This window comes from Aspergillus caelatus (assembly GCF_009193585.1).
Source record: "Aspergillus caelatus strain CBS 763.97 unplaced genomic scaffold BDV27scaffold_50, whole genome shotgun sequence".
Classification (NCBI taxonomy): domain Eukaryota; kingdom Fungi; phylum Ascomycota; class Eurotiomycetes; order Eurotiales; family Aspergillaceae; genus Aspergillus; species Aspergillus caelatus.
Window position 1 is genome coordinate 147,515 of NW_022475313.1, and position 26,459 is coordinate 173,973.

At 42.8% G+C, this 26,459-nt stretch overlaps 6 protein-coding genes across 6 annotated transcripts; 2 read left to right on the plus strand and 4 right to left on the minus strand.

Moving 5' to 3' along the window:
• Window positions 1-8,159: 8,159 nt before the first annotated feature.
• On the plus strand, window positions 8,160-8,885 carry BDV27DRAFT_155898 (TNT domain-containing protein; the record flags this gene model as incomplete). The annotated part of the gene is made up of 2 exons (XM_032072231.1): window positions 8,160-8,216; window positions 8,283-8,885. 2 exons carry the CDS (start codon window positions 8,160-8,162, stop codon window positions 8,883-8,885), a joined length of 660 nt encoding a protein of 219 aa, XP_031929597.1.
• Window positions 8,886-10,829: 1,944 nt separating this feature from the next.
• On the minus strand, window positions 10,830-11,538 carry BDV27DRAFT_155899 (uncharacterized protein; the record flags this gene model as incomplete). Its single annotated transcript, XM_032072232.1, has 4 exons — window positions 10,830-10,974; window positions 11,023-11,122; window positions 11,232-11,341; window positions 11,432-11,538. 4 exons carry the CDS (start codon window positions 11,536-11,538, stop codon window positions 10,830-10,832), a joined length of 462 nt encoding a protein of 153 aa, XP_031929598.1.
• Window positions 11,539-15,994: 4,456 nt separating this feature from the next.
• BDV27DRAFT_125231 (Hemopexin) lies at window positions 15,995-16,821 on the plus strand. The gene has a single exon (XM_032066284.1). The coding sequence runs from the start codon at window positions 16,041-16,043 to the stop codon at window positions 16,701-16,703; it is 663 nt and encodes a 220-aa protein (XP_031929599.1). The 5' UTR covers window positions 15,995-16,040; the 3' UTR covers window positions 16,704-16,821.
• Window positions 16,822-19,687: 2,866 nt separating this feature from the next.
• Window positions 19,688-20,236, minus strand: BDV27DRAFT_155901 (uncharacterized protein; the record flags this gene model as incomplete). Its single annotated transcript, XM_032072233.1, has 1 exon — window positions 19,688-20,236. The coding sequence occupies one exon, from the start codon at window positions 20,234-20,236 to the stop codon at window positions 19,688-19,690; it is 549 nt and encodes a 182-aa protein (XP_031929600.1).
• Window positions 20,237-20,793: 557 nt separating this feature from the next.
• Window positions 20,794-22,724, minus strand: BDV27DRAFT_155902 (MFS transporter; the record flags this gene model as incomplete). Its single annotated transcript, XM_032072234.1, has 8 exons — window positions 20,794-20,835; window positions 20,891-21,161; window positions 21,216-21,411; window positions 21,461-21,502; window positions 21,558-21,889; window positions 21,944-21,963; window positions 22,021-22,287; window positions 22,341-22,724. 8 exons carry the CDS (start codon window positions 22,722-22,724, stop codon window positions 20,794-20,796), a joined length of 1,554 nt encoding a protein of 517 aa, XP_031929601.1.
• Window positions 22,725-23,304: 580 nt separating this feature from the next.
• BDV27DRAFT_91094 (DUF3712 domain-containing protein) lies at window positions 23,305-24,898 on the minus strand. The gene is made up of 5 exons (XM_032077928.1): window positions 24,527-24,898; window positions 24,060-24,475; window positions 23,963-23,977; window positions 23,777-23,904; window positions 23,305-23,684 (listed from the first exon to the last, which is right to left on the minus strand). The coding sequence occupies exons 1-5, from the start codon at window positions 24,691-24,693 to the stop codon at window positions 23,376-23,378; spliced, it is 1,035 nt and encodes a 344-aa protein (XP_031929602.1). The 5' UTR covers window positions 24,694-24,898; the 3' UTR covers window positions 23,305-23,375.
• Window positions 24,899-26,459: the final 1,561 nt, after the last annotated feature.

A 26,459-nucleotide genomic window follows, 5' to 3' on the forward strand; every position in this document is an offset into this window, starting at 1 on the left:
TTATAGAAATAAAGTGTGATAAGAAACATATGTTATGAATATTAAATGTTACTAGTTAGCGTAACTGTATAATCGAAGATGTTGTAAGGCCCCTGCATTTGCTCAAAGGACATGGGAAAACCTGGTCGACCGGGGAAAAACCAGAACAGGGCCTTGGGAAATAAATTCCACCTAGGGTAAACAATAAACCCCTATTCGTAGTTCTCATAACATCTCACAGAGAGGGGGTCAAGACTCAGAAGATTGACCTGATGTCCCTCAACTCTTTTAATAAAGCCATAGCAATCTCGATGGCTAGGATAGTGTTAGTTTTGTTTTTAGTGGGTTATTTTATCCGTGCCTGTAGACATCACAGTAGTAGCCTCTAGAAGTAATTGCCGATCCAAGGTGATGTTGCCTGACACATATCAGTATAAATATTATGCTATGGAGATAGAGGTGTACCTACAAAGGCCGGTCTATGTTTGTACAGCCACCAAATTCAGGATCTTAAGGATAACCATATTCCGGGTTGACTATATAGAGTGAACTATTGTTATTGGCTCCATTAGTCCTTGGGTAATATACAAGGATGTTCTCTTACACATTCTCCATAGGCAGTATAAGGCTTGGTAGTGGTAGCCAAAGGTAGAATGGCAAGCGCCAGGGCAGGAATTTGAGAGTAAAGCATTCTGGCTGCTTATAATAGAACGATCTGTAGAGATAAGTCAAGTCAGATCTTGTCCGAATAGTTAATTAGAAGAAAAATAAAAAGAATAGATGTACGGGCAAACGATAAGAGAATACAAGACGATATGTATAACCTCAGCTGTGAGCCTAAAAGCCTTATTTATCTACTTAAGTTGCAATGCTGTTTCCAATAAACTGATATGGTAATCGTCATAGATAACTGCGTAGAGCCGGTCTCCTGCTATTTCCGGTCTGTCAAACTCTAGTTGTTCAATCTAATGTTGCATGAAGTGTTATATATGACGTATTGAGAGTTTTGTCTGGACCATGGCTTTGGGATATCGTACGATTACTCACTATCCAATATATGCAGAAACTGATTTACATAAGGGTAATCCTGTTACTATATTTTTACTCTCTACAACTGATAATAAGAAAATCTCATTGCCGAGTAATTTCCTCCTTAAATTACGCAACGTTTCTACTATGCCGAACTTTCAGATAGTGGCATTAAAGTCGCCAGATCTTAGTAAAAGATAATTAAATAAAACATCACAATGGTAGAAATTCCAATTTATACATTTTGCCGTTTTGCCTAAAGAGTTGAACCCAGCGATTGAAACTGTAATCGAAATGCTAAAGGTGACATGTTTCATAGCGGGCTAAGCCATGGTTATGCGACAAACCGATGACCTAAATCTATAGTGGGAACCTGCCAGAAAACGGTTCACGGACTAGGCAGGACTTAACCCCATTGCAGATTTTAGCGAGGCCATAGCTTAGATAGCTACGGCACTTGGTCTAAACCTAGATCTGTTAAACATCTCAATGCTCTCCATTTCTTGACTGCCTCCATTTTAGTAAGTGTAATATTTTAAGAGAATTATGTATACTGGAGTAAAACAAATTATCTTCTTACATCGTGGTCCTTTCAGTTTAACCTTAATCTCTGCACTCCTTGCCCGGTTATAAAAGTTGGCTTTTTTACATGGTTTAAATGAATAAATGATATCTTATGAAACCGTAGACCTATACTTTGTAGTTCATACCATTGGCACTGCTCCTACAAGACGGACAAATAATTATAGATATTACGGGAAAGAGCAATTGTTTTCGGCTTGTTCCAAATAGAAAGGCTTTATCATATAACCGAAAACAGCTTGTCTATGATAATTACTCTTGTATTGGGTTACCTTATCCGCATACTAGTAATGAAACAGGGATGCAGCTTGTCAATAAATGCATCAGGGCTATCAAGTTCACAGTCGAAGTTGCAAAGGTAATACATTGGATTCCCTTGTGATTGCTTATACAAATAACACAATAACCTTTCTGTTTCTATTAGTGACTATTTTTTACTATCTAAGTTGCAGCAGTATACTAGCCTTACAAATAACAGTAACAATGCTTCACTCAAAAATATCCGCACTATCACTTGCCATTTTGGCTTTATCTGCCGCTGCGAAAGGTCATCAAGTAGTACTTGTCGCTCTAATTACTACACACAGTTATTCAATACCCAGTCTGTAACATGGTTATGGCTATAGGTCGTCCCATTCTATGATATTAATTATAAGGGTGAAAATACACCGACATATACTGGTATTTGCACGAACTTAGATCTGCCTCTGTACGTGCATGGTATAATAATTGCGCTAATACATAAACGGCAATATCATCTTGGGTCAGCAATGATTGACGAAGGCGATGATTGCTTTGTTTATAAATATGGCACAGTCCTGTGTATATGCTATTGTATAACTAAGTACAGTTTAGGGACAAGGGGTGCCGTGGCAACATTGACGCCTTTACATTACCTGCAAGTGACCTTCGTTTCCCGGCTCTCTCGGTACGCTGTGTATCTAGATAAGACACGCTGCCCACCTTGCATGCGCTGTGTTTTTGAACATTTGTAAGGCCCTGGTATGGTTTTTTTTTTTCCCTAGTAAAGTGGGTTTTCCCGTGCCTTCGTGCAAATGCAGGGGTCTTACGAGTTGTATTAATCTGACATTCGTTTGGCAAAGCTATTCTGAAACTACTTGTTTATTGTAGGTAACTACGAGCATGAATAGAACTTGTATTATCCAACGCCAATACACTAAACAGATAAGGTCTTCAATGCGATTTTTGAAAGTGGGGAAGATGTGAAGATGCTCTTTCAGACTTATATAAAAGAGGATGGGGGTGATACGAAGAAAGTAGTAAAAAGATCGCTGGCCAGGATTTCCTCGGGCTTGCAAGAAGAACCTATCCGAATAGATAGATGGATTGGCGGCGAACGAGAAACCTGGCCTAAAACGATGAGGACTTAATTGCCTTAGCTCGGTACGACACTTGTCGCCAGTATATCATCTATAACGGACAAATTTACATGTCTATTGATTCTCCATATACTGACTGCACCAAGAATGCCTAAATTAATCTCTCTTTTTGTAGTCTGTACTAATTCACCCATTCTAGAGTAAACTCAATACTAGGATTCTTCACTCGAGTAGTAAGGTGTTACAGACCCTTGCCTAGTGTACCTATCGAACGCGGATACGCAGAATCAGTGACGCAACAAACGAATGGGCAATGATGATTCAAGCGGACCTTGAGAAGGAGGATTACTCACGGCCGTTCTTAAATTTTTAGCTGCTTTGTAACGGAGACCGTACGGCTTGGTGATCTGTTCAAACCCCAATTTCACCCCCATGCCTCATTCGGTATCGTAGAATCCTGTCCGAGAGTTGTTTTTCCACGTTAACCTGAATCCCATCCACTTCGCAAACCTCCTGGCAGAACACAAACTGATCGAGAATATCGTCTTTAGGTTTTAGCTCTTGCTGTCCGAGGGTCGCGTGCGGACGTCCATGTCGCTTTCTAGCATATCCTTCTGTACGCAGACAGACCTCGAGTGGCCGGTTCGAATGGACGGTACCCCGTGCTAATGAACAATAGCACCATTTAGCCAGCGGAAACCTACTTTTGGAGTTGTCCAGCCATTCTTGCTAGCTGCAATCTACCAGTCTTTAGCAAGCTTTGGCTCTTGGAACCAGGCATCTTGCTTCAGGTACAATAACTGGTGGTATATGTTCACCTTTTGAACTTACTGTTTCAATTATTGTAATCCATTAGCAGTTGCCCTGAATAACTCTGCATGGTCGCTCGCTAAACTGCAGTATTTACCTAGAAGCACAGCAGAGTCCCATTGCAAAGCCAATCTCATCAAAATTACAGGTATCATCTTCATGTATACCGTATCCTTAAATTGCTGCTTGTACGGTCTGAAACGGAAGGTTTTATAGCCTTTGGATTCTCCTGTTTTGCCTTTTGTAGGTCATTAGTTTTTTGAATTGTGTACGTAGTCTAGCATAGCGTTTAAAAAACGTATAAGGTCAATTAATACCAAGAACTGCAGGAGGATCCTGTAAGCGCATGCGGAGAAGTATTTGAATCATTCCACATATAAACTCCGGCCGAATTGGGAATCCCCGTTTATCTGCATCAAAGAGCCGCTTGAAAAGTGATTCGCCTTCAATCAAGTTAGTCTTATGACTATTGGCGCGTGTTTCTAATCGTGGACTAATTCCATCAAGCTATCTGAGTACGGTTGTCTTAGTCCGGGAAGCTAAATTACAAGTAGCGGCTGCATCAAATGCTAGTGCGAGAGGACAATGTTGTGTTGAATGCAACAAAAATTTTCATTTTGGCTTACGGATCGGAGAATCTGTTGCATTAAACCGTTGCATAGTTGACCCTGTTGATTACGTTATATGTGGGACAAGCTTTTCTTTACGAACCAGGGTCGGCCCGGGCGGCATCCCTGCCATTTGCCGGAAATTAAGTTTGATAATAATGGGAGGCCAACGCTAAAACGAGCCATGATGTTAGTGCTGCTTTAATGAGGAGTGCTATTTTCTCTGATTCCATACTAACTGTGGAAATAGACAACAAGTTTCTTACAGGCTGCATGATAACATAGCTTTTCCCAAGGTACTAAAGTAAAAAATAGAGTACAGTTTATATGTAATCTAAGACGGCATCCATTCAGTTAACTGTGCCTTAGGGAACAAAATCACATGCGGCTAAATGTAGTAGAGACATTTACACGAAAACTTTGCTTTAATATATCTTTACAACACCTGTCCGAAAACATCTGCGGCAATATCAAATCCGGAGTTTACTACGAGGAACGGTTTTTCGATATCTCAAGCCTTGCCTGAGTGACAAGATACATACCACAGTTGCCCTCGGCATACCCTGCCTTCCATTTGCTGGAAGGGTCAGGTCCTATAGTGATATAAGCCATTCCATTATTGAGTATGCAAACTGGGGTCTGCAACTTGCTGAGTATATATATAGCCTTTGGTGCGAACTCTAATGTTTGATTCACGTCACAATTATAAGGCACCTAATCAAGGTTAAGTTAGGGGTTACGGTCCTTAATACGTCTTAAACGTTGCCATGTAACGTTAACGTCATATTAGTAGCAACTATTATATAATTATCTTATATATCTCGCGATTGATTGTTCTTAAGGGCAGTCTCATAGATATGAAAAATGTCCGCATGCATCCATCCGCAGAATCCGGTATAATTTCAAAACACAGCAGTGTACCATAGTTGTCTAAACTTTCCACGACTGGTAGAATACAACCAGGATTACTGTCTGCAACACAACGTTTTGCAAACGTCTACTATCGCTCTGGACTTTATTCTGTTCGGCCATAGTAGTCGTCGACGTGTCGAGATAATTGTATTAGAGGCACATAACACAGGAAAATATAAGATTCACACGAAACACCATCTAGAGGCAATGGCCCTAGGCCACTACCAAGGAGTGTGTGTCTATAATAGCCAAAGGCTCCATATGGGTGTTGAACTTGATTAAAATTATAATAATAAGTAATTCGCTCACGCGGAGCCACGGTTACAGGAGAATGACTAGTGTTCAGGATAAATCAGATGCAATCAGAAGGCATGTTTGTGTTATTCGCACGCGCGATGCCACATTTTTAAGCAAGAACTCAGTGCCGTAAAGTAAAACACAAGCGACATATCTGCATATGTGAAGCTGCAGTTGCGCATAAGGCTCTCCTATACAGCAGGAGGAATAATCTAAGTGGGAATATTACTTCACAAGGTATATTGGAGAAATAATCCGTCCTGAAAATTATCACATGGATTTTTTCAGAGCATCTGGGTTAGCTGCTGTCTGCTGTCAGAAACTCAATTCAGCAAATGGAGGACGGGTACTCCTTTCTCGCGTTTAGTGCCCCTGGACCGCAGTTCCCCACAGTCCTGACGCGCACAGGGAAGGTATGTGACATGTCAGAATTCCTTTGTCGCGCTTCGCCATGCCTATATCTTGCTACTTAGATATAAGGGAAGAGAGAAAACAAAGATAAGAAAGATACCAGTGACTAGCCATTAAAAATGACCTAACCGTGATTATAGGAATACAATAGGTTTTATGGTAATTAAAAATAGGACATCGGAATTTGAATAGCATACTAACAACAATAGGCATAGTAGGTGGCCACCGAACGGCCCGGCATTTGCATAACAATATGGGGGAAGCCTAGGTCAAAAGGGAAAAAACCCATATCAGGCCGTCATAGAAACCAAGAGTTGCTGTCCTGGTCAGAATACCAAACAATTTATTCTTAAGATGATGCGGGTATAAACTGCCATTCCTGATTTTGACCCTTGTTACTTGTCCAAAAAATGATCGGCGTTCCATTTTTATAATCGGAGCCCTTAAGATCAATCACCATATTGTCAAAAGCCACGCTTATGATCCTATACTTCTATTAGCATAGGTTATTCAGTGCGTATTCCATGAACTATACGGCTGTGTTAGTTTACTTTTTTCCACTTTCCACCTTAATACTTCATTAGCTTTGGGGCTAAGTCGGGAGGTTTTCGCATCCTGGTCAAGCCCATCGACTATAACACCGATTAGCCCGCAGATTGATTCACTTCAATATAAGAAGCAGACCTCCACCAGCGAGATACTCGTTTGTGTCCGCGTTCCGGAAAGCCCATTCATCACCACTCCTAATATTTTCAGCCGTCCACCTCTGCGAGGCTTTATTTTCACTATCCCTTTATGAATGTCAGTATAATTAGTGCTCAATTATGCACATGGTGTACTTCAAGTATATAGTTCCATATGCAAACGCGGCGCGACGTATCTTTTGCTGGTTGAATAAGCTTGCCTACTTTGTCTGCCGACTGGATGTAATAATCCTTGCCGGTCCACAAGCTGAGACATAACTGCCGATTTGAAGTCTCGAATATTAGGTATTAGGAATGGAAATATATTTGATATTCCTTGTTATAAAACAAGCTAAGCAATATACCTGTGGAGGTCATGTAATCCTTGTTCACTATTCATTGCCTTGAGTGGGGTGTAGTTTTCCATACTTTGCCAATACATATTTGTCACTCTGTGTTAATAATATCACTATTATGGAAGGATAGTGGACCTCGTAGCTCATTGTGGCAAAATAATTCAATAGAGACAGCCGGAACAAGGGATCCTGTGAGGAATCCGGTACAACTTTGCTCTAGAATACTACTTGCGTTGACGTATTTCAACACAAAGATAGCCGGAACAAGGGATCCCGTAGAGAATGTTTTGTTACCTTGCTCTAGACTACTACTTCAACGTAATTCAACACAGAGACAGCCGGAATAAGGGATCCCATAGGGAATCTTGTGTAATCTTGCTATTGCAAGACCAAACTTCTCAACAACAGCCATAGTGATGTATACTTTTAAATTATGACGCTCTCTATTATCCCTAGACTGGAATGTAAACAGAGATTTTTGACCGCGTGCAGTATGATACGAAGCAATAACCTTGGGAGTGTTTGCCATCAACTCATACCTGCGTAATTTAGGCTCCCAGGGGCTGGAGAACCCAAGTCCGTTCAGCTGCCACATATGACATATCGATTGTAGTTGAATAACTCGAGGCTACAAAACAGTACACCAACCTTCGTCCACCCACACATATCCACAACAATCAGATAGTCGCCGCGTATACTGCAATAGCCAATACAAGTGCTCTATTTCTTACTATTCTTATTTATTTTTCTAGCCAATTCTATGTTTGTAATGGTACTGGTGATGGCAAGTTCTGCTTTTAGATAGCTATGGAAGTGAAACCCAGAGTTAGGACTATCACTGACTTTCCCCATTAAACCACATCCTAAAGTCAAAAGAGACACCAGGGGCCAATGAGACACCATCATTCTGGGCTCAATGAACATGGTTGGAACTATTGAAATTGCACGGACTAACAGCTATTACATAACCATGGAAATAGAACGTTCTAGTGCTCTATTTATCAACTACAGTACGTTAACGGACTGCCAGGTTAATAATGGTGACGTAAGTACGCGCGGGTCAGCACTGTATAAAAGCTACACTATGTCTCGTGTACTACTATTGCTAACAGCCCACCTACATTGGCAGACCTAAAGAAAAGCAAGCGCATAATGTATAGCTTTATCAGCCTCCTGCTGCTCCCTCTAGTTCTCGCGCACGTTGTCCAGGTAATCTTCTTTGGCAGTATCAACTAGCCACTCTATCAACCGACAAACTCTATTAACAATGGACAGGACAAATTTCCCTATCTATGCAATAATACATCTTGTGCTGAAGTGCAGAGCAACTTCACAGATAATAGCACAAAGTGTGATTCCTGCCTGTGCAATAATAAGCTCCTCGGGCCAGCGGAGTTTAACATAACCGACGATATTGAATTTAACGCCCTCTTTAACGGATATGACCGGTTTGCGGGTTCTTGCCCTGACCACTTTCTCGACAAGTACGTCAACAAGACAACAATCAAGTATCAGTACCCCAAAGAACAAGGGTACGCAGTCTACAATTGTAGCTCACGGGTTAACGAGATTTTCATCGCAAACCAAACATATCTCCTACCTGTGGGATACGAAATTGACCGGTTTGGCGATGGTCAGAATGGCCAGTATCTAGCCCCTAGGGGTACTCCTTATGCCTGGAGATCTATTCCACCCGATCATGTATTTACCGACAGACCCAGTCTGTGGACGTGGCGGGTATCACAGACCTTCAATATTTCAGGGGGCCTGATTAAGCCGGCGTTTGGACAGCCAGGGGGTGGATTGCAGTTTTTCTGGGAAAATGGCACTGTCGATCTTGAGAAGAAGGGGTGGATTGTCTTAATAAAGGCTGTTTAAAAAGTAGTAGCTCGTTCATCTTTTACAGTTGAACGCTCGCTCGGTAGGGTTTTTTGGGGTTATTCACTGCCTTTGTAATGTCTTACGTATGTACATAGTATTACACTGGCCGCAAGATTTGATTTGCACCCTGGTAGATCGTTTCTTCGTTTGTAGTTGGCCCTTCAAACTTTGGCTAATCTGGTTGGTTCGGACATTCTGTCACTCTGTATAATAAGGTGGGCTATCCGGGCAATTTGTTGGTTGGCCTATTCAGGAGGTTGTATTATTCACGTATGACTGTAACAGTCCGAGGTGTTATATACAATATTTGATCTGAATCTAATGAGGCTCTACATGCGAGGCTATGTTCTTGGACAATGACGATGAAGACCATAAGAATATCAATGTCCTGTTGTGTTCCCTAGATCGCCCGTATCATGGCCTATGTCGAACCCTGCCTGAGGCACCAAGACTGCTGTATTCACTGTTAATCTGATCCTATAACACAAGATCCCACAGTTCCTATATGATAGAATTCTTTCTTTCTTTCTTTCTCTTCCTTCTCTACGTTTGATGTTTCGTTGGATCGCCACTTTAGATACAACACCTACATCTTGTATAAAGGTGTTTAGGATCATCGCTGTTGTGAATCAAGGCTCGATCAAGTAAATTATCGAGTTCACCTACAGAATAAACTCTGTATGGAAGCATATTGCTTTTCAATTAATCTAATGTTCATCATCCTTATAAATCCCCAAGTTCACTATGAGAAAAAGAACGATTAATCTTCTTTTGAATTAACGCTAGGCCTCGGCTAAAGCTAATTAGGTAAGGTGCTGCTTATTAATCACAGATCTTACCTAAATAGGTCAAGTATAAAAATGTTTAAACCTCTATATCTCTACTAATTCTATATATATAGAATTGATATTTTAAATATATATATATATATATATATATTCTAGATCTATATAAAAATCTAGAAAATTGACTATATGATGCCAAGAAAAACCCGCTCGGGTTCCCCGCACCCGGGCCGGGTTGGGGCGGGTTCGGATCGGGACCAGCGGGGAACCCGTGCCACTCTAATAGGAACTTGAATAGCTTCAAATTTTACGTTGAAGTGAGGCAGACCAAACACGCCGAATGGCGGGTGGGCCTGCTGGCCTAAGAGACGGCTATCACGAGATTTCTTCTGTTTGTCCCATTTGCTAACCCGGCGGATCAGGGTACAGATCAGAACGGATCCTTTCGAGGTCTACTCTATACTCTATAGTTTATCTGGTCGAGCCTCAATTCACAACAGTGACACGTTCCTATCGCTTTATCCTCAATGCGCTGTCTCGTAGCCTAATACATGCCAGAATGCACATAGACATAGTAATGTTACACAGTTTTAATGGAAACAGCCGATATTACATGGAAAGTATGTCTCTTGCTACATAAGCATTAATTTACTCCTTGGGTTTTGTTGTTATTCCAGGGGAAGATGGCATTTGAAAGGAGATAAGACGTAGATTGGGCAGTGTCTTGCCTGAATAGTTACAGGAAAGGGAAAAATCTCAGGGGTTAAAATCCCCGCACGCTTGCCAAGACGCTAGCTACTATCAACAGGTTTCTTTTACTCCCATCGAAACGTTTCCACTTACACGTTGCATACTTTCAGAGAAACATAGTAGCAAGGAAGACCCGTTAATATTTGCAATTAGACTAAATACGTAGCAGTAAAATGTGCCTCTGCATTTGCAATATAGTGGAGGGAAAACCTAGGAGGAAAAAACCTCCACCAAGGCACAAATCCAAATAGAAATCTTTCAGATCCATAAGTCAGTCCCCATAGTCTTTCCTAAAGCTTCGGATATGACGGTGCGGCCTGAATTAGACATACTGAGATATTACACTCTGGAAGAGTGGCTTCAAAGGAAGGGGAGGGAGGGACAAAGCATACCTTGGTCGATCTTCTTAGTCAACCAGGTCGAAATTCCACCTCTGGTTCTCAAAATGAGCATCTTTGGATTTGTAAATAATGGCCTTGTCGCCAGGCCCGGGCGTGGCCGGGTCATTCGCAACGTCCACTACTCTATTGCGAAATGCCACATTTTCTACCCTATAACTTCATTTAGTACTCCTCAATACTTTCTTTCTATGGACTTACTTGAACGAGCCGTCGGAGTCTTCTGCTAATCGCCATCTCAATATTTCATTCTTCTCCGGCTTGAGATTCGAAGCAAATAGTTGGCCGTCACTGTGATCAGCTGTACAGGAACAAAATTAGCAGGAGATTCAATTAACAGTGAGTTGTCCAGTGACAGAAACTAATAGCTTGATTCTGCCTGCATTCAACAAATAGAAAATTATACATACCGGGAGGAGATATGTATGCAGTATCTTCATCTTCGTTATCCATGTAATACTCGTTGTTACTAGTCTTGTAGACTTTCCATTTCTGCGACGCTTTGGCCGTGTCTCTTTTCCTGTAACATTGTTAACAGGTACTTGTCTAATATAGTTAACATTGTTAACAGGTACTTGTCTAATATAGTTAAGCACGATACTGTTCATACGCCAAAGAGATGCGGTTCCATATCTGTCCATCGTTCAGCTCCAGAACTTGATTCGCTGTCTTGGCACAGCGAATTCTGTAGATTTTTTTGTCCTCCGGCGGAGCCATAGTTGTTCAGACACTGTGAAATAAGCTTGTATTACCAGAATTTTGCATTTCTAGATGCGAATGACCTTCTATTTATCTCTTTTGGTGGATCCCTATGGTTTCCGTGTTGTGGTCGCGGGTTTCCTAAAATAGTATGTCCGGCCCTGTGTTTTGAAGAGACATGGAGTATGGTTGCAACGTTGACGCACGAAGTCAATCATAAACTATTAGATGGCGCTATAATGAAGTGAAGAAACATGCACTCGTGGCGATGTGATGACGCCTGGATTTCTTCCGAGTTCATTACTACGATAGCTAACGGAACAGCCCAGACAGTCAATTGGTACTTGGCTAAGGAAGCTCTACTACCTGAATTTCCTAGTAGTACCGGGATTTGAAAGGCTTTTTAGCTTGCTCTTCGGCGTTTCTAAGAACAGGCTATGTAGGATATGATGTCTGAATGGTCTGCTTGTCACCAACCAGTCGCGTAAGTGAACCGTTAAACGTAAAGTCCAGAGCCTTCCATTCCGCTAGCAGTAACGATGAATTCTAGATCGGGACACACAATAAGGATGGGAGGTGGGTACAAAGAAGTAAGTAGGGCGGGAATGTAACTCGCACTGTTGCAGCTGGAAAAGCCCTTGTGTAACTTCTTGTAGTCCCACGGTAACCATACCGGTTTGCCCAACTGCGGAAAATGTTGTAATTATGAGGACACATAATCTCATTATAGTAAGAGCACTGACCTCAACAATATTCAAGATCTATATGTCTCTGCTACCCGTTTTAGTTTCACTAGTTGCCACGGAAATTGACTGTCTAGTTGGCTGATATTAGAGGTCTTGGTTACATAATGGACCTATCATGAGGCCCCCTGCAGTTTATTTCCAAAGATCTGACTACGTTGTCTCTTGCACACTTCCTCCTGTTACCTGTGTCTCCCTACGGCGACATCCCTCACGTCGAGCGAAACCGAGAAGCCGAATAATACTTTGGAAATTGAGTCGAACCTCTACCGCAAAATAAAGGTGTAGAAAGCTATAGGCAAACATCCCTTTTCTCGGCAGTGTTCAATGACAGGATTTATCCTCCCGCTACATTGCTAACTCTCTCTCCCTATTCCTACACCATAGGATGATTATGTTGTAGGGCTCCCTCGAGTTTCTCTTAGTTTAGCCCATGTTTGACGTTCCCGCGTGGCCCCACCCTGGTGGTTTCTTGGAATATTTAACTATGAATCCTGTCTCACAGGAGCCTCCTTGTTCATGCTCGATTATATCGCGTAGTTTTTGCTATACTGTTTAAAGGGCTGAGTCGCTTTCATCAGATCTAAGAATTCTTAGAAAAGATAAGGGCTACAGATTGTTAGGAATCTAAGGCAAACATCAGTATAAGTTTAGTGGGCTTCTCCTTAGGATCTATTAAGAGTAAGCTAAATCTGTCACTCTAAAATTATAGATACACCGTAGCTTACAAACATAGGCCAAGTACCAGAATCATCAATATAGGTATTAATTTTTCTATAGATGAATCGATCCCTGGGGTGATCGCTTTCAATTAAAAAGACCATTATGCCACGAACGGCTTGACAACACCAAACGCGGCATACGTAGTACTACTAAGCATGCTCTGTGGCCCCTACAGAGCCATACACATCGTATAACTGGTGACTATGATTAGTGTTGAACGCTTGTGGACATATAGATCTTGGCACACTCAGTTTTGCCCCTTAAAACGGGATGGTGTGTTCTAAATCTCCCCGCCAAGGGATTAGTTACAGTAATATATACACTCTATACTACGGAATATATGTAGAATATTTGAGTATACTAGTATACTTTTAATGTATCAGGTAGTTAGTGGTCGTAAAAGTAACTCCACTGTGATATGATATGGAAGGCAGTCTAGGGCGCGACTAAGATAAACTAGATAAACGATTATATTGCAATTTGCTGCCCCGCAGTGCTACAACTGTGGGTTATGTAGAGACTGCGCATGGATATACGTGCAATGTTCTATGTTAAGCGTTCAAGTTTAGCTAAAATGACATGTAATAGTTTCTGGTTGACCTCTGACGAGACCAGTTAATAGTCTAATAGTCACAGCCATCAGGTGAAGATGAATATTTGAGAAGCGCTCGACATTACTGTGTACTGTCTATATTGGATAAAGTACTCGCTCATTCGAGCCCTGCTGAAAGATCCAATCTTCAAGAAAGGGTATGTACCATCACGGTGTGGAACCGGAAGGTTTCTGTTTGAGAATCTTCTTTCTTCGCCTCCTTTCTTCTATTCCCAAATGTGTCCAGTTAACATATAGACAAATGTCCTCGGGGAGCACTGTGATAGAGACACTAAGTCCAGATATCATCTTGTTGAAAGGCTGTTCTTTAGCAATAGGGTATTCTGGCTCGGGGAACGCCTCTTCCTAAATGGGATATTCTGGCTCAAGGGCTTGTTCTTCGGGAACAGGATATTCAGTTGAAGGCTCAACTGTAGGGTTTCACCCAGTCAGTGACCCACTCTGATAGCTATCTCTAGAGCATTTGATCTGTTTACCTTTCTGTGACATTATCTGTTCGTTTTGGCTTCCCTGACCTTCAGAACGAAGCGAGGATATGGTCTCAGAGTGGATATCTGCCATCATCCTCGTTAACTCTATATGAAAGGGGCGATCCTCCCCAAATCCCTGGTAAATCCCATCACATGTGAATATTGTTTCATCTAGCACAAGCACCTTCATAAGCTTTATATAGATACAGCCACGCAGCCAGCATCTGTTACCTAGGAGTTTTGAAAATATCATTCTAGTAGCCTCTAGCACATTGAAAATGGCAATTGACTCGCCGATAATTTTGATATACTTCCTGGTAAGCGCCTCTAGACCATGTATCTCATAGAGCATGGCAGCACGTTTCCTTACCTAGTTGACAGGCTATCTACCCTGTATAGTAGATCCTCCGTTACAACAATATATTTATATAGAAAAAAGTTATAGTAATTTATTTAAGATTAGGAATTATATAGTAAAGAACTATATATTAGCTAAAATCTTTAACAACAGTTATATATATCACTTCTTGAAAAATAGATCTTAGTTATAGATTTAGAGATATTATAATATTTTATACCCTCAGTTAATTATTGAAGGGATGAGCTTAGTACTATAATTTTTAATTAATCTACTATCCAAAGTAATCAGCTTAGCTGAGCAATTATGAATTAGCCCGGAATTGATCCCGGATTATTCCGGCGCACTGGTTCAGTGCTCCGGGAGTGCTCAGTATATATACTTCTGTCTATCCCCAAACTCCGGGAGTAATCACTGAGTGAAAAGCGGCCCCGAGCTAGTCCTGTTCCCGAAAGGGAAAGTCGCAAAGTTTCTAAACAAGAACCGTTCACAAGTGTTGTCAAATATGCAGACAAAATGGTCCAGACACTCTTGACCATGTTCCAAATTGCGGGGCTCGTTACGATGCCTATATGAAGGGAAAAGCAAATAGCAAACTATGTAGGGACTTGCATGACCATCCTTCAGTCTCCTTGAGTTGCTGATGCGCGTGCGGTCCCCTCGGAACCCTAACTACCTCAGTTCTTTCCACGGCATTGGTAGATGAAGCTTCCGGAACCACGGGGCTCGGGCCGCTCTCCACTCTTCCTTGCATGTAACCTTGGAGGCTAGCCCTGGCTTTTTGTACAACTACAGCGGCTTCTATGTTACGTAAACTCTCTCACCACAAATCCACATTGACAAGCAGGGCACAGTCCACATCATACATCGTTATCGTTCTCATAGGTCCCTAATGGCGGTTCTCCCATTACCGACACAAGGCCGTGCCCTTTTTCTACGGAAGTTGTACAACACATGCAGATGTCGCCTATGCAGCAAGTCTCCGAACGCTGAGCTACTCGGCGCCACATCATGCGGAAGATGAGGGGTAAAAATGTGGATAGTTGGTTATATGCAAAGCTTGGGCCTCATAGATACGCATAGAGTGAATCTAGACCAGATATCAGCAGTTGACGGCTTGAAATACGTTCCTATTAGGGATTTCCAATGCACGCATGCCCGAGTCCAATTTGACAAAGTACGAAAAACAAAAAAAAAAAAAAAGGTATCAACTGGGAAGCGGATGCTTTCGTAGTGCTGTTCAGGGTTGTGATGAGACATTCGCCTTGGTAGAGGAAGCATTAGAGCAGAAAGGAGGGGGCCGCGAATGCATCTCGGCGTACGCATCCATACAAGTTAAGTATATACACTTCTTGTTGACTGCATCAGTGCCAAAGTGGTGGTCGAGACTGAGCCAATTGGAATATTTGGAACCTGATCAAAGGGCCACGCAAGACATCGAGATCGCCGATCTAGAGCAAGAGTAACATTGACCATAGACTATATATATCTGCGTCTTTCCCCTTCATGGATCACTTATTTCTCCATCAAAATTTCATTTTGGTGATCGAGCCACCATAATCCTCAGTATTCTCCAGTCTTTGCTATACAACCTGCTTCTCTAAACCGTCACAATGGTCGATGCAGCTTTCTACCAGGAGGACGTTGGAGAGGCCTACGTCTTTTCTGGTAGGCGTTACGCACGTGTCAAATGGACTCCCTATACCGCGGAAGAAAAGATTACTTGGGGTCCAGCAAAGATTTCCGATAATTGGCCAGCCATTACTGCGGCAGGATTTGGGACTGTTGAAGCCGTGCTTCCTATCCCAGATGTTCGAACCGAATTCTACTTCTTCTTTGGTGGTCGTGTCGCCCGTGTTAAGTTTGCGCCGGGACATAACGATACCATTACTGAAGGACCTCTCAAGATCACCGACAAATGGAAGAGTCTTTCCAGCGCTGGCTTCGATACTATCGACGCCGCAATGTCTGTTCCGGGTCAAAAGAACGAGGCCTATCTCTTTAAGGGAACAAAATATGTCAGGATCGATGTGCAGAACGACAAGATCACCTATGGTCCTGCAAACCTGGCTGATGAATGGCCGGGACTTACGAAGGCTGGGTTTGATTCTGTCGATGCTGTTATCCCTGTGCCAAACGCTAAGGTCGACGGGGAGGCTTACTTTTTCAAGGGATCGCAGTATGCGAGAATCCAGGTTGTCCGTAGTGCTGCGGACAAATTGACTTGGGGACCATATCCGATTGCGGATTACTGGAAGACTCTCGACTGGATCTAAGTGGCTCCTTTATGCTGGTAGTGCGTGAAGAGGGATGTGCTTGTCGGGTGGGGGAATTAACATGAGTGCGGCAAGGACTAGCCAGCTTAGTATGAGCTTTAAGAGAAACAAGTCTTCATGATGATTGCAACACAATACAATTCTACCGGCCTGTAAATAAGGAATATGTATATTCTGAAAAAAAGCTTAGTTTAACAACACCACTCCGCTACCACTATGTTCTATAAACACAGAGAGGTGTGTGATTCCCACTAGGAGTCACCTAACCCGCTCGACCAAAAGGCTCACAATTGAATCCTGAACAAGGATTCAATCGGTTAGGTGATATATATATAGGGTGGTTGCTACCAAGAACCACAGGTGGCTAAGGCTAAAGCCAGAGCAAAACTGTCAGAAACGATGGTGAAGGCTGGAGATTTAAGAAAGCAGCTCAAATATATTATTGTGTATCACAAGTGAGGGGGAAACAAAAGATGACATAACTAAGCATCACACATTTTCTCCCATAGCAATAATTATACCTGCGAGTGACCCAAGCCCGCTGGAACATCTGCGGTGTCAAGCACCAGGACATCTTCAGCACCGGGGGTATTGTAGTCTCATACCACGCAGAACCGAAATATACCTTACGGAGGCGACCTCGTAGTACATTCTTAGCTGGCGATCTCTTCTTGCAACTCTTTCATCATACAGTTTGATGCATATTCCAGTGTCGGTTCACCCCAGCGCTCTGCCCAATCTTTCAACCTTATCTGGTGGTCGTATTCATCTTCGGCAATGCAATATTGATTGATTTCCAGTTCACCGCGCTTAGCAAGTGAAAGGCATTCCCGGAGGAACTGGGACATGGTATACCTTTCTCGTGTGCCTAGGGCCACAGAGCTGATTCTGAAAATAGACAGACTTCTAACGCGTGTCCAATAAGGCATATCGTGTATGTGAAAGTCTTCCGAGTCAAAAGCTTACTTTGGTCTTCTTGTTATCGCAGATTTGTGATAATTCGTTCATAAAACTTGGAAGTGTATGTCTTGATCAAGTATATCTTTGGGAATATATAAGAAAAGTAGATAGTAAGCAGAACTTTGGAAGATGATATGGGCTCAATGAAGGTGAGGGACGGAGTGTTATTTATGCTTATACCAAACTGGTCCTAGCTAACCTGGAGCTTCAGAAGCGCCTACCAGTCATGGAGAGCTCCTGGAATATATAGATAGAACGATTTTCACCCAGATAAATAAAACTCGCGTGTTCTATAGCCTGGCTCTAGTAGCTAGTTTTTCCGAGATCTTCACCTAGGCGAAGTGGCATTTATAAATTCGTCACAATTTTGAGGACCTTTTCCACTACTGTGTTCACATAACTATGGAGAGTACCTGGTAAAATAGGCACTTATCTTATGTTTAATCTTCTAATCAAAGGAACATGAAGTGTGTCCAGCTTTAAAATGGGCTATATTTGGTCGATATGTATCCGTACAGTGTCACAGAGGTCGGTATATGCACGCAATGGGAATCAGTAGCAGGTCCGTGCCACTCTGGGCTCTTCCCTTTGTCTAATTGCCGGTACAGAACAAGGAAACTTCCGTATGAAGCAGAACTTTACCCTAGGCTACATCCTTGAAACGGTTCCATATACGCCGAGGAATGCCACTGGAATACTGCTGGCCTAACACTAATCTTCTACAACGGGGCCTTCCGGAGTTTCGTACAATGATAATCAAAACTGCTATCATCCGGCTCTCATGCGGTGCCTTACTCACACGTTTGACTTTAAGTAAAGGAGTCTTTTCTAAAAGGCCATTATGTTTATGGACTTTTTCCGGAACAACAATGGACTTATGAAAACAAGCTTTTTTCAAGCGTATATCTACTTGACTTTGCCGAGACCGTATGAGGAGACTATGTTGCAAGGGAAGGCAAAAGCTGGCAAATGGGGGTGGGTTAATTAGTAGGAGGGTCAGTTATCTTGGAAAACAGGTGCAGAAACATGTTTGTCCATCACACTAAGGAGAAAATCAAGACAAGATCCAGGGTACTTGGTATTTTACTTATGTATAATACGTAGTGTGGATATTGCCAGAGAGATGCAACTGAAATACTTCTACACGAAGAAAGTAAAGAATAAGGAGGCCCGCAGATTGTTCGAGGCACAGTATAGAGTAAGCGGGTTGGATACAAGCAGGTATCTTCCTCTGATGATCCATATTACTGGGTTCTTGATCCCTTTTTCTTCTACCTTTCGTTTTGCCTTCCTATCGTCAGCCCAACATAATTTTGCAAATATTGAACCAAGGTGAAGATTCCAGGCCGTAGTCTACCCTGCGCAGGGGTCAGAGGTCAAGTAAAACATTTTCTATGTGGTAGCATTGATAGAAAACCTGTTATAACAGTGCCAAAGGATAGGTCTGTTGCACAGAATAACGATAATTACACAACACCCCACGCCCTTCATGTAATACTTCGTTATAATGCGGTGTTAGTGGCGGAGATATGTATTATGTATCCTTGTATGTGTTTAGGGCATACCATTCGACATAAGTGGGTTAGATTGCCTACTTGGCATTTGTCTGGATAGCGACATCAAAGTCAAGTGTCATAGGGTTAGAATACACGCTGGGAGCGATTTACGCTTGACAATGGTTCTTCTTGGACCTTAATGACCCTTTTTTAGTTACTGCATTTTCAGTCAGTTCCAGGGACATTAATACCAGTACATTAGAGTAACCGTTAACCCACAATTCATATCCTCGACCGAAAGGAAAAAGCAAAACAGTATGCGACCATAATGATCATACTAGTAATGAATAGGATATTGTTCCAAATTCGCCCAATCACCACCCAACCAATCCTCGATATCTATTGCTTCATAATCCAACAGAAAGAAATAGTGAGTACCAGCGGACTTAGACTAGCCATTCCAGCAATTTCAAAAGATAAAATGGTACCCGTAAACACCAACTGACGCCGTCGACGCAGCCCAAGCCTCTAGACAACGCTGGGGTCCTGAGACATATCAATTATGAAAAGATTGTCGAATGCTATCAAGAGACGCTGTTGGACCTCTTCAAGACCAACCTCTACAGCGGTTTTGAACACCTCCTCATACACGTCCCACTGCCTCGCATTAACTTTCCTTATCTCGTCCTGAGCCGGTTCAAGTGCTTCCCAAAAGCTGTCCAAGACTTCCTCTTCGGTTGGCTCACGCCCACTTGAATTCACCAGAACAGACATGATGTGTCCATCTTCGGCCTTGATTTCATCCTCGGAGTATAATGTCGAACGGTAAAAGGTCTCCCACTCTGATCGTAGAATAAGACGTCCACAGGCTTGGTAAAACAGCAGGTAGCCCTCTCGGCGTGCGACATGTGCTGTGACCTTTGCGTAGCAATATTTGCCTCTTTCTCTGGCTGCGTCTTGGTCTTTTGCGTGAGGCTTTTTGCCTTTGCCCTTGTCGCCTTTTTTGCCCTTTCCCGTGTCTTTCGTACGATGCCCATCGTACTTGGTGGTGCGCTTGTAGGTGCGTCTGGGAGCCATGCCTGACCTTCTTGCGGAACTTTGAAAGTGTTTTGTAGTAATACAGCGGATATAGAATATAGATAAAATGATATTGTAGATCGATGAAAGACTGTGTGGATTTCTGGGAAGTTTGTAAGTAGGACAACTTTGAGCGCAACCCTCATGTTGGATGATTCTATAACTGGATCGCGACTTCCATATTCGTCACACAGCTTCCTTGTAATCTGAATCAGGTTAAGGCCAACTGTTCAAAAATTATTATTATTATACATATAGATTATAATACAACATGCAGTTTGATCTGTTAACGCCAGCTGAACAAGGTTCTGTTTTAGAGCAGCTCTATATGTCGTTCTGTTCAACGGTGCTTTAGGGGTAGTTCGGTAGCGAGTAAACAATTTCTGGTGCCTGGACGACATCGTCTCAACACCCTAGCCGTGTGACCAGGTATCATCTCTTCTTTCTTTTTTGTACAACGAGATGCCTTCTGCAGGGAAATTCTGCGTTATCCACAAAAATAGCCGAGTTCATGTCATCGACGGTTTCGACAGTGCTTGGCTGAGGCATTCATTATGCTAGTTTGCATACTTGCTCCATGAGCGGAGTCTTTTGCCATACTGTTACACATGAGTTAGAGAGATTGGTCTCCAAGACATAGATGAGATAGCTTACGCGTTCCAGGATGAATGGCAGAGGAACCATTGCAATGGATATGAATCCCAGCGTACTCGATGCCCATCCAATTCCTAGTGACTGTAACATCCTGGGGGCAGCTAAAGGTAAGGCTCCGCCAAATGAACTCCGGAAGAATGTGTTGCCGGCGAATACGCTTGCCACATATCTGGGATAAGATTCTCCTAGGTAGTTAAGAATTGATTGGAAGGTGAGGTAGAATCCAGGTGCGAAGAAGGCTGTTCCAATGATAGGGACAATCCAGTGTACACTTGTATCCTTCATTAGTGTTTGGTCTGAGAGGCGCTTACGATGATGGACTTACCTTTCACGAGAGGTCCATGCAAACATAAAGAGGCAAACTGGGATGCAGATGGCTCCGACCTGGCCAGGGACGAGGCGGGCTTCAGGCTCAACAATAGCATCTGGTTTCGCAACTCGTGGTTGGTAGGAGAAATATAACCACAGCACGTATACAATGACGGACACGACTGCGCCGACAAGGATACCAAAGAACGCAACTAGACTCACTGTCAGGTTGAGTCCTAAGGGGGTTAGGAGAATACCTACGGCCTTGCTGAATTGCGGTGAAGTGGTATATTCCGTCAAAAACTGAGGTAATCGTAAGCCGAAGCACATAGGTCTTGCTGTTCGAATAGTGACATACCAAATGGGAAGAACTCGAACCATAAGTAGAGAATGCCGTATATCAACATAGTGTGCATATTAACAAATATAATGACCGGGTCCATGCAAGAAAGCTTGAAGTCATCTATTGTTTGCCTCACTATACGTATGGCAAGGTTAGACTCCGGTGTGTCGATGTCCGCTTGACTTTGGTAAGACGGGTTTCCTGTCTGGTTGCGTAGTCGCTGGGCGCGCCGAAGAAGGATATTTGAATATAACGTCTCGGGTAACAAGAAGAAAATAAATACGGTCGTGAAAGCTGTGACACCGGAAAGAAGCCAGAGAGTTGCAGTCCATGTCTTCCAACGCTCTCTAGATGTAGACCATCAGTATGAGGTTGTCATGTAAGGCAGGTTGCATACATACATTGCCAATGTTCCAAGGATCTGTTACCCTAAAGTAAGTAAAAGCACGAAAAACTAGTTCTGCCGGGTTTTGCATACCGGTCCTAGAATGGGCCCACACACTCCGCTGACTGCGTACAATGCAATGGCATACGGAATCTCGGTAGGTCCATATACCTCCATCAGTGTAGCACCACCTACACTAATCGGCGCACTTCCAATAAAGCCACTAAAGAATCTCAATATAAGAATAGTATGTAGGTTCTTTGCTAGCGCGGTGCCTATGTTAAACAAACAAAACGCAAGACAACCGAGGACATAGACCGGTGTACGTCCGATAGACGGCAAGCTCGATAAAGGTGAAAGCTAGAGTACATCCATCGTTAGCGTATTTCAAACATTTAACAACGTATACATACAATAAGTGGCCCAATGCCATATGCAATAACAAAAAGTGAGAGTCCCAGTGTACCCTCTGCAGTGGTAGCGCCAAAGACCTCCTCAATTCCCGGTATGCTTGGTGTGAAGATTGCCGACGCCGCATAAAAGCTGAAGTTCAACAACATAACATCCACCATTACGACTGTCTTGGCCAAGGTGGGCCAATTTCTAGGCATATCTGGATCCTCAGGCCCGCTGAAATCGACCAATATGTGGCGAGCGTCACCAGGGCAAGTAGAAGAGCTTGAGCTCGTAGTTTCCTCATGCTTGGGAATATCAAGATCGTGATGTGTAAATAACCGGCCATTTGATACCAAATTGAGTAACCGGCCAAATGAGCTTTCGCGAAGTAGGATGTCCATCGTTAAGATGGCGGAGATTGACAGTCCGTTCTTCGTGTTAACAAATGAAAGACACAGCAGCGAAGGAATGAATGCTGTGTTCCTACTGAGATCAGGAAAGATATTGTTTATTTAATCATATATTTCGGTGTACACGTCTAACGTTATATATGCACTGGTCAGGAGGCAATTGATACATTGATCAATGTCCCTGGTTCGGAATTCCGAGATGTATTCCTCTTTTGTCCAATAAGACTCCACCTTTAAGTCCTATCTCCGTATCCGCCGAAGCCATGATCGGAACTCCGTGCATACTTCCAGTATTAAGCTTCCAATAGAACGCTGCTATACCTTCGATCTAAATTTCGCCCTGAGATACAAATTCTAGACGCATGCCAAAATATGGATTTAGTTAATCTAAATTCTACCATGACTTAAGACCATGTATACCAACAGTCACTCTACTCACTCTACCCCTTTAGGACCCTATATAGATAAAGCTATCTTTATCATTGTCTAACCGAAAAATGACGCTTGCTGCCTGTGAACCACAAAGAAAAGTAAGAGACTTCAGAAAGGCAACAGCAAAAGATGGAGGAATAGGGGAGATGGTCTCCCCAGAAGTACCGCGAGCACAATTGATGAAATGACACACAGGAGCACAACATTGTTTTACCCGCCTAGGATGTCGGAGACATAGTCAAACAAGTTAATCGTGGTCGATGCCGAAATTGCCTTGACGGCCGCTGTGAAGTAGGGAATTTCTTCCCCGTTGTACACGCTTCGATTACCGTGAATACCGATCGTGACCTTTCCATAGTTGGAATTACTACTCTCCCATAATCCCTTTCGAATGAGAAGTTGTATGTCCAAGTCGCCAAGCACAACCGCAGTTGATGTGCCGTTCCGAAGAGTCAGATCCGGGATATCAATATACCCCAGGTCCGAGTCATCTATGGTAAGATTGAAGCTGACGGCACCCTTCGTTGACCAGGTGTTAGCATATTTCAACTGGTAATAAGGAACGTTCCATCTATTAAAAGCTTGATAGTCGGGGTCGAGTCATGACTAACCATTTCAACATTAATTGCGGCTGGGGTATTGAAGACAATCGTAGCGTTTACATTGTACCCATCATTCATGCGAGGATTTAAAAGATCAAGCTTGGTAACGTTAAAAGCGTCGTCACGTTTCATGAATTCTACAGTAAGCCAACTGATTAGTAGGATAGTAGCATATGGCGATACAGACTGACTAACCCTCAACATTTAGTCCTACATAAGTCGAGAAGTCATTAGCCACTTACTGTTGTACCGTATGCCAAACATTGGGGGGGTAGCGTATGCAATAACCTACCCGGCAAGGACACCGTTTTGTGAATGTTCAAGTGGGCAGTGGGAAGTGCTTGCACCTTGAGGGCTGGCTTTCCAGTAATGAGAACTGAAATTTCTTCGCTTCTAACTGCATCTTCAGCCAGTTTTGAGAAACAGCTGACGCAAGACAAGTCCAAATCCTGGTCAATTTCGAGATAAGCATCGTTCCCGAAGTCGATGCGGGGGAAAGGAAGAACAGCAAACGAAGTATCAGACCCCGAGTAGTATATCGAGGCATCAAACTCAGAGAGGTGTCCACTACCCATCCCAACATGGAACTGTTGCGATTGCCGCACATGGAACGAGTTAGGCGTGGGATTTGTGATAGACAAGCCGTCGAAGTCGAATTTGTACTTATTAATGCGATCATTGGCAAAGTGAGGAACTCCAACGTAAACCCTTTTTGACTGATTAACTGAATTCGAAAATGTATGGAGTAGAAAGGCTCACAGTGGGAGAACGGTGACCAAGACAATACAGCCCAGACCGATCAGATATAGCCACCACCATTTCTTCATATGAGCCTTCCATCTTTGGAATAATGTCGGTTTTGGAACGGCAGTGCTCTCGATCTCCTCTAGTTTTAATGAGCTTTGCTCAGAATTGTCTTTTGACATGTTCAATAGAGTGCCATGGATTATTTTCTGGACTTCGTTTTCCCAAGCAAAGACGCAAGGGTTGAGCTCTCAGCCAATTTAGGTTTCGGTCACGGGATCTGCACTTCGGATACAACTGCATATAGCAAAGGTCACCATAAGACGCAGACAAGTGGGGTGGGGGAAACAGGGGTAGAAAAGGGTCCTTCCTGAAGCTGCTGTGGCGATTTAATTGCAGTTTGAAATTGTTGGAAGGGGTCTTACCCCGTGGGGCCAATTCCTGATGTCGATCCTTTCACATGAGATGCGATAAATGGATATATCTTGAATTACCCGGCATACACCACGGAAATTCGATGGATGTTGTCATGTTTGTTATGAATAGGTTAGATCATTTCATGGGCAACAAGCTTTACGCCACTAAGGTCTCTGTCGACCTCAATTTGGAAGCAGCAAGCTTTTGAAAGACTATCTGGTATGCTCGGTTACAACCACGAGTTCAGAAAACCTCGGACGTAACCCTAAGAGGTGGGTGATCAGCACTAGACCCCGCTGTACAGCCGCAATATCTGCTCATCAAGGCACCTTGCCTATTTATGCCTACTACAGAAAGTTTTAAGGCTCTATATCGCTACCAATTCTACATATGTTTAAGTAGATATAATATAAATATTTATATAGATGTAATCTAGAATATATGGAGATATCACATATTTTTATAAAATCCAGATTCTAGTATTTTCACATGATGCCAAGAAAAGCACGCGTGAGTTTTCCAGGTTCGGGGAAAACTTTGGCCCTCGAACCCAGAAACACAGAGCGGGTTCTGCCTTCCATCCCCGCACCCGACCCGTGAAATACGTTATGTAGACTGTGTAGGTAACTGTGCAACTCTATATATATAACGCGGAAGTGAAATCGCTTAAATCACTGTTTTTTATTATTCTAGGGAACACGCCAGCGCGTCAACATATCTACTAGCTGGTATGTAGGGGTATGTAGGGGCTTGTCTAGCTCTCTGATCCACGGTCGCGGGATAGGGCCCCTTTAAAAACCTACATAGTATAAAATAGTCTATACTTTATAACATAACTCCTACGGCTATTTAACCCTATCCTAGATCCTTTACATACTAACCTTATAACACACACTTCCTGGGAATCACTACTTTTAGATATCACCTCTTTCTAATACACTTTGAAAGTCTACCTATCTAGTCCCAATTTATAATTCCCCTGCTATACTCCACAATTTAATATAACATTTATTAATATATTTAGTAGACAGTACCGTTTCCATCTAGTAGTCTACTTTGTAGACTTTTAGATAAATCTTATGATTGGTGGTATAAGGCCTGAGAGGAAGCTGTCTACTATATATATATATATATATATATCTGTATCTATAGTGCACTGTACTCCGCCCGCGAACGCCCGCGAACGCCCGTAGAGTGCAGTGTAAGCCTATATCTAGGGAGGGACCATACCATAACCTCACAACAAATACCAGAAGATGGTAATCGGCCTACCTCGTTCCTTTATATTCTCACTTATTTACAACATAGTATCTATATCAGTTCCGTCTATTGAGAAGTCCTCCAGAGCTCATTTACAGCAGCAAACATGAAGCTTGTACCTACTCTACTTGTATCGGGCCTCTGTGTCCTGGCTGCCCCTATGGCCGAGGTCAGAAACTACTCATTTCTGCTTACTATTTCGTCCAAGAAGCTAATTTGATCCAGTCTAATGCGGTCGAGGACTACGTTATCGAAGTTGGCAAGCGCGATG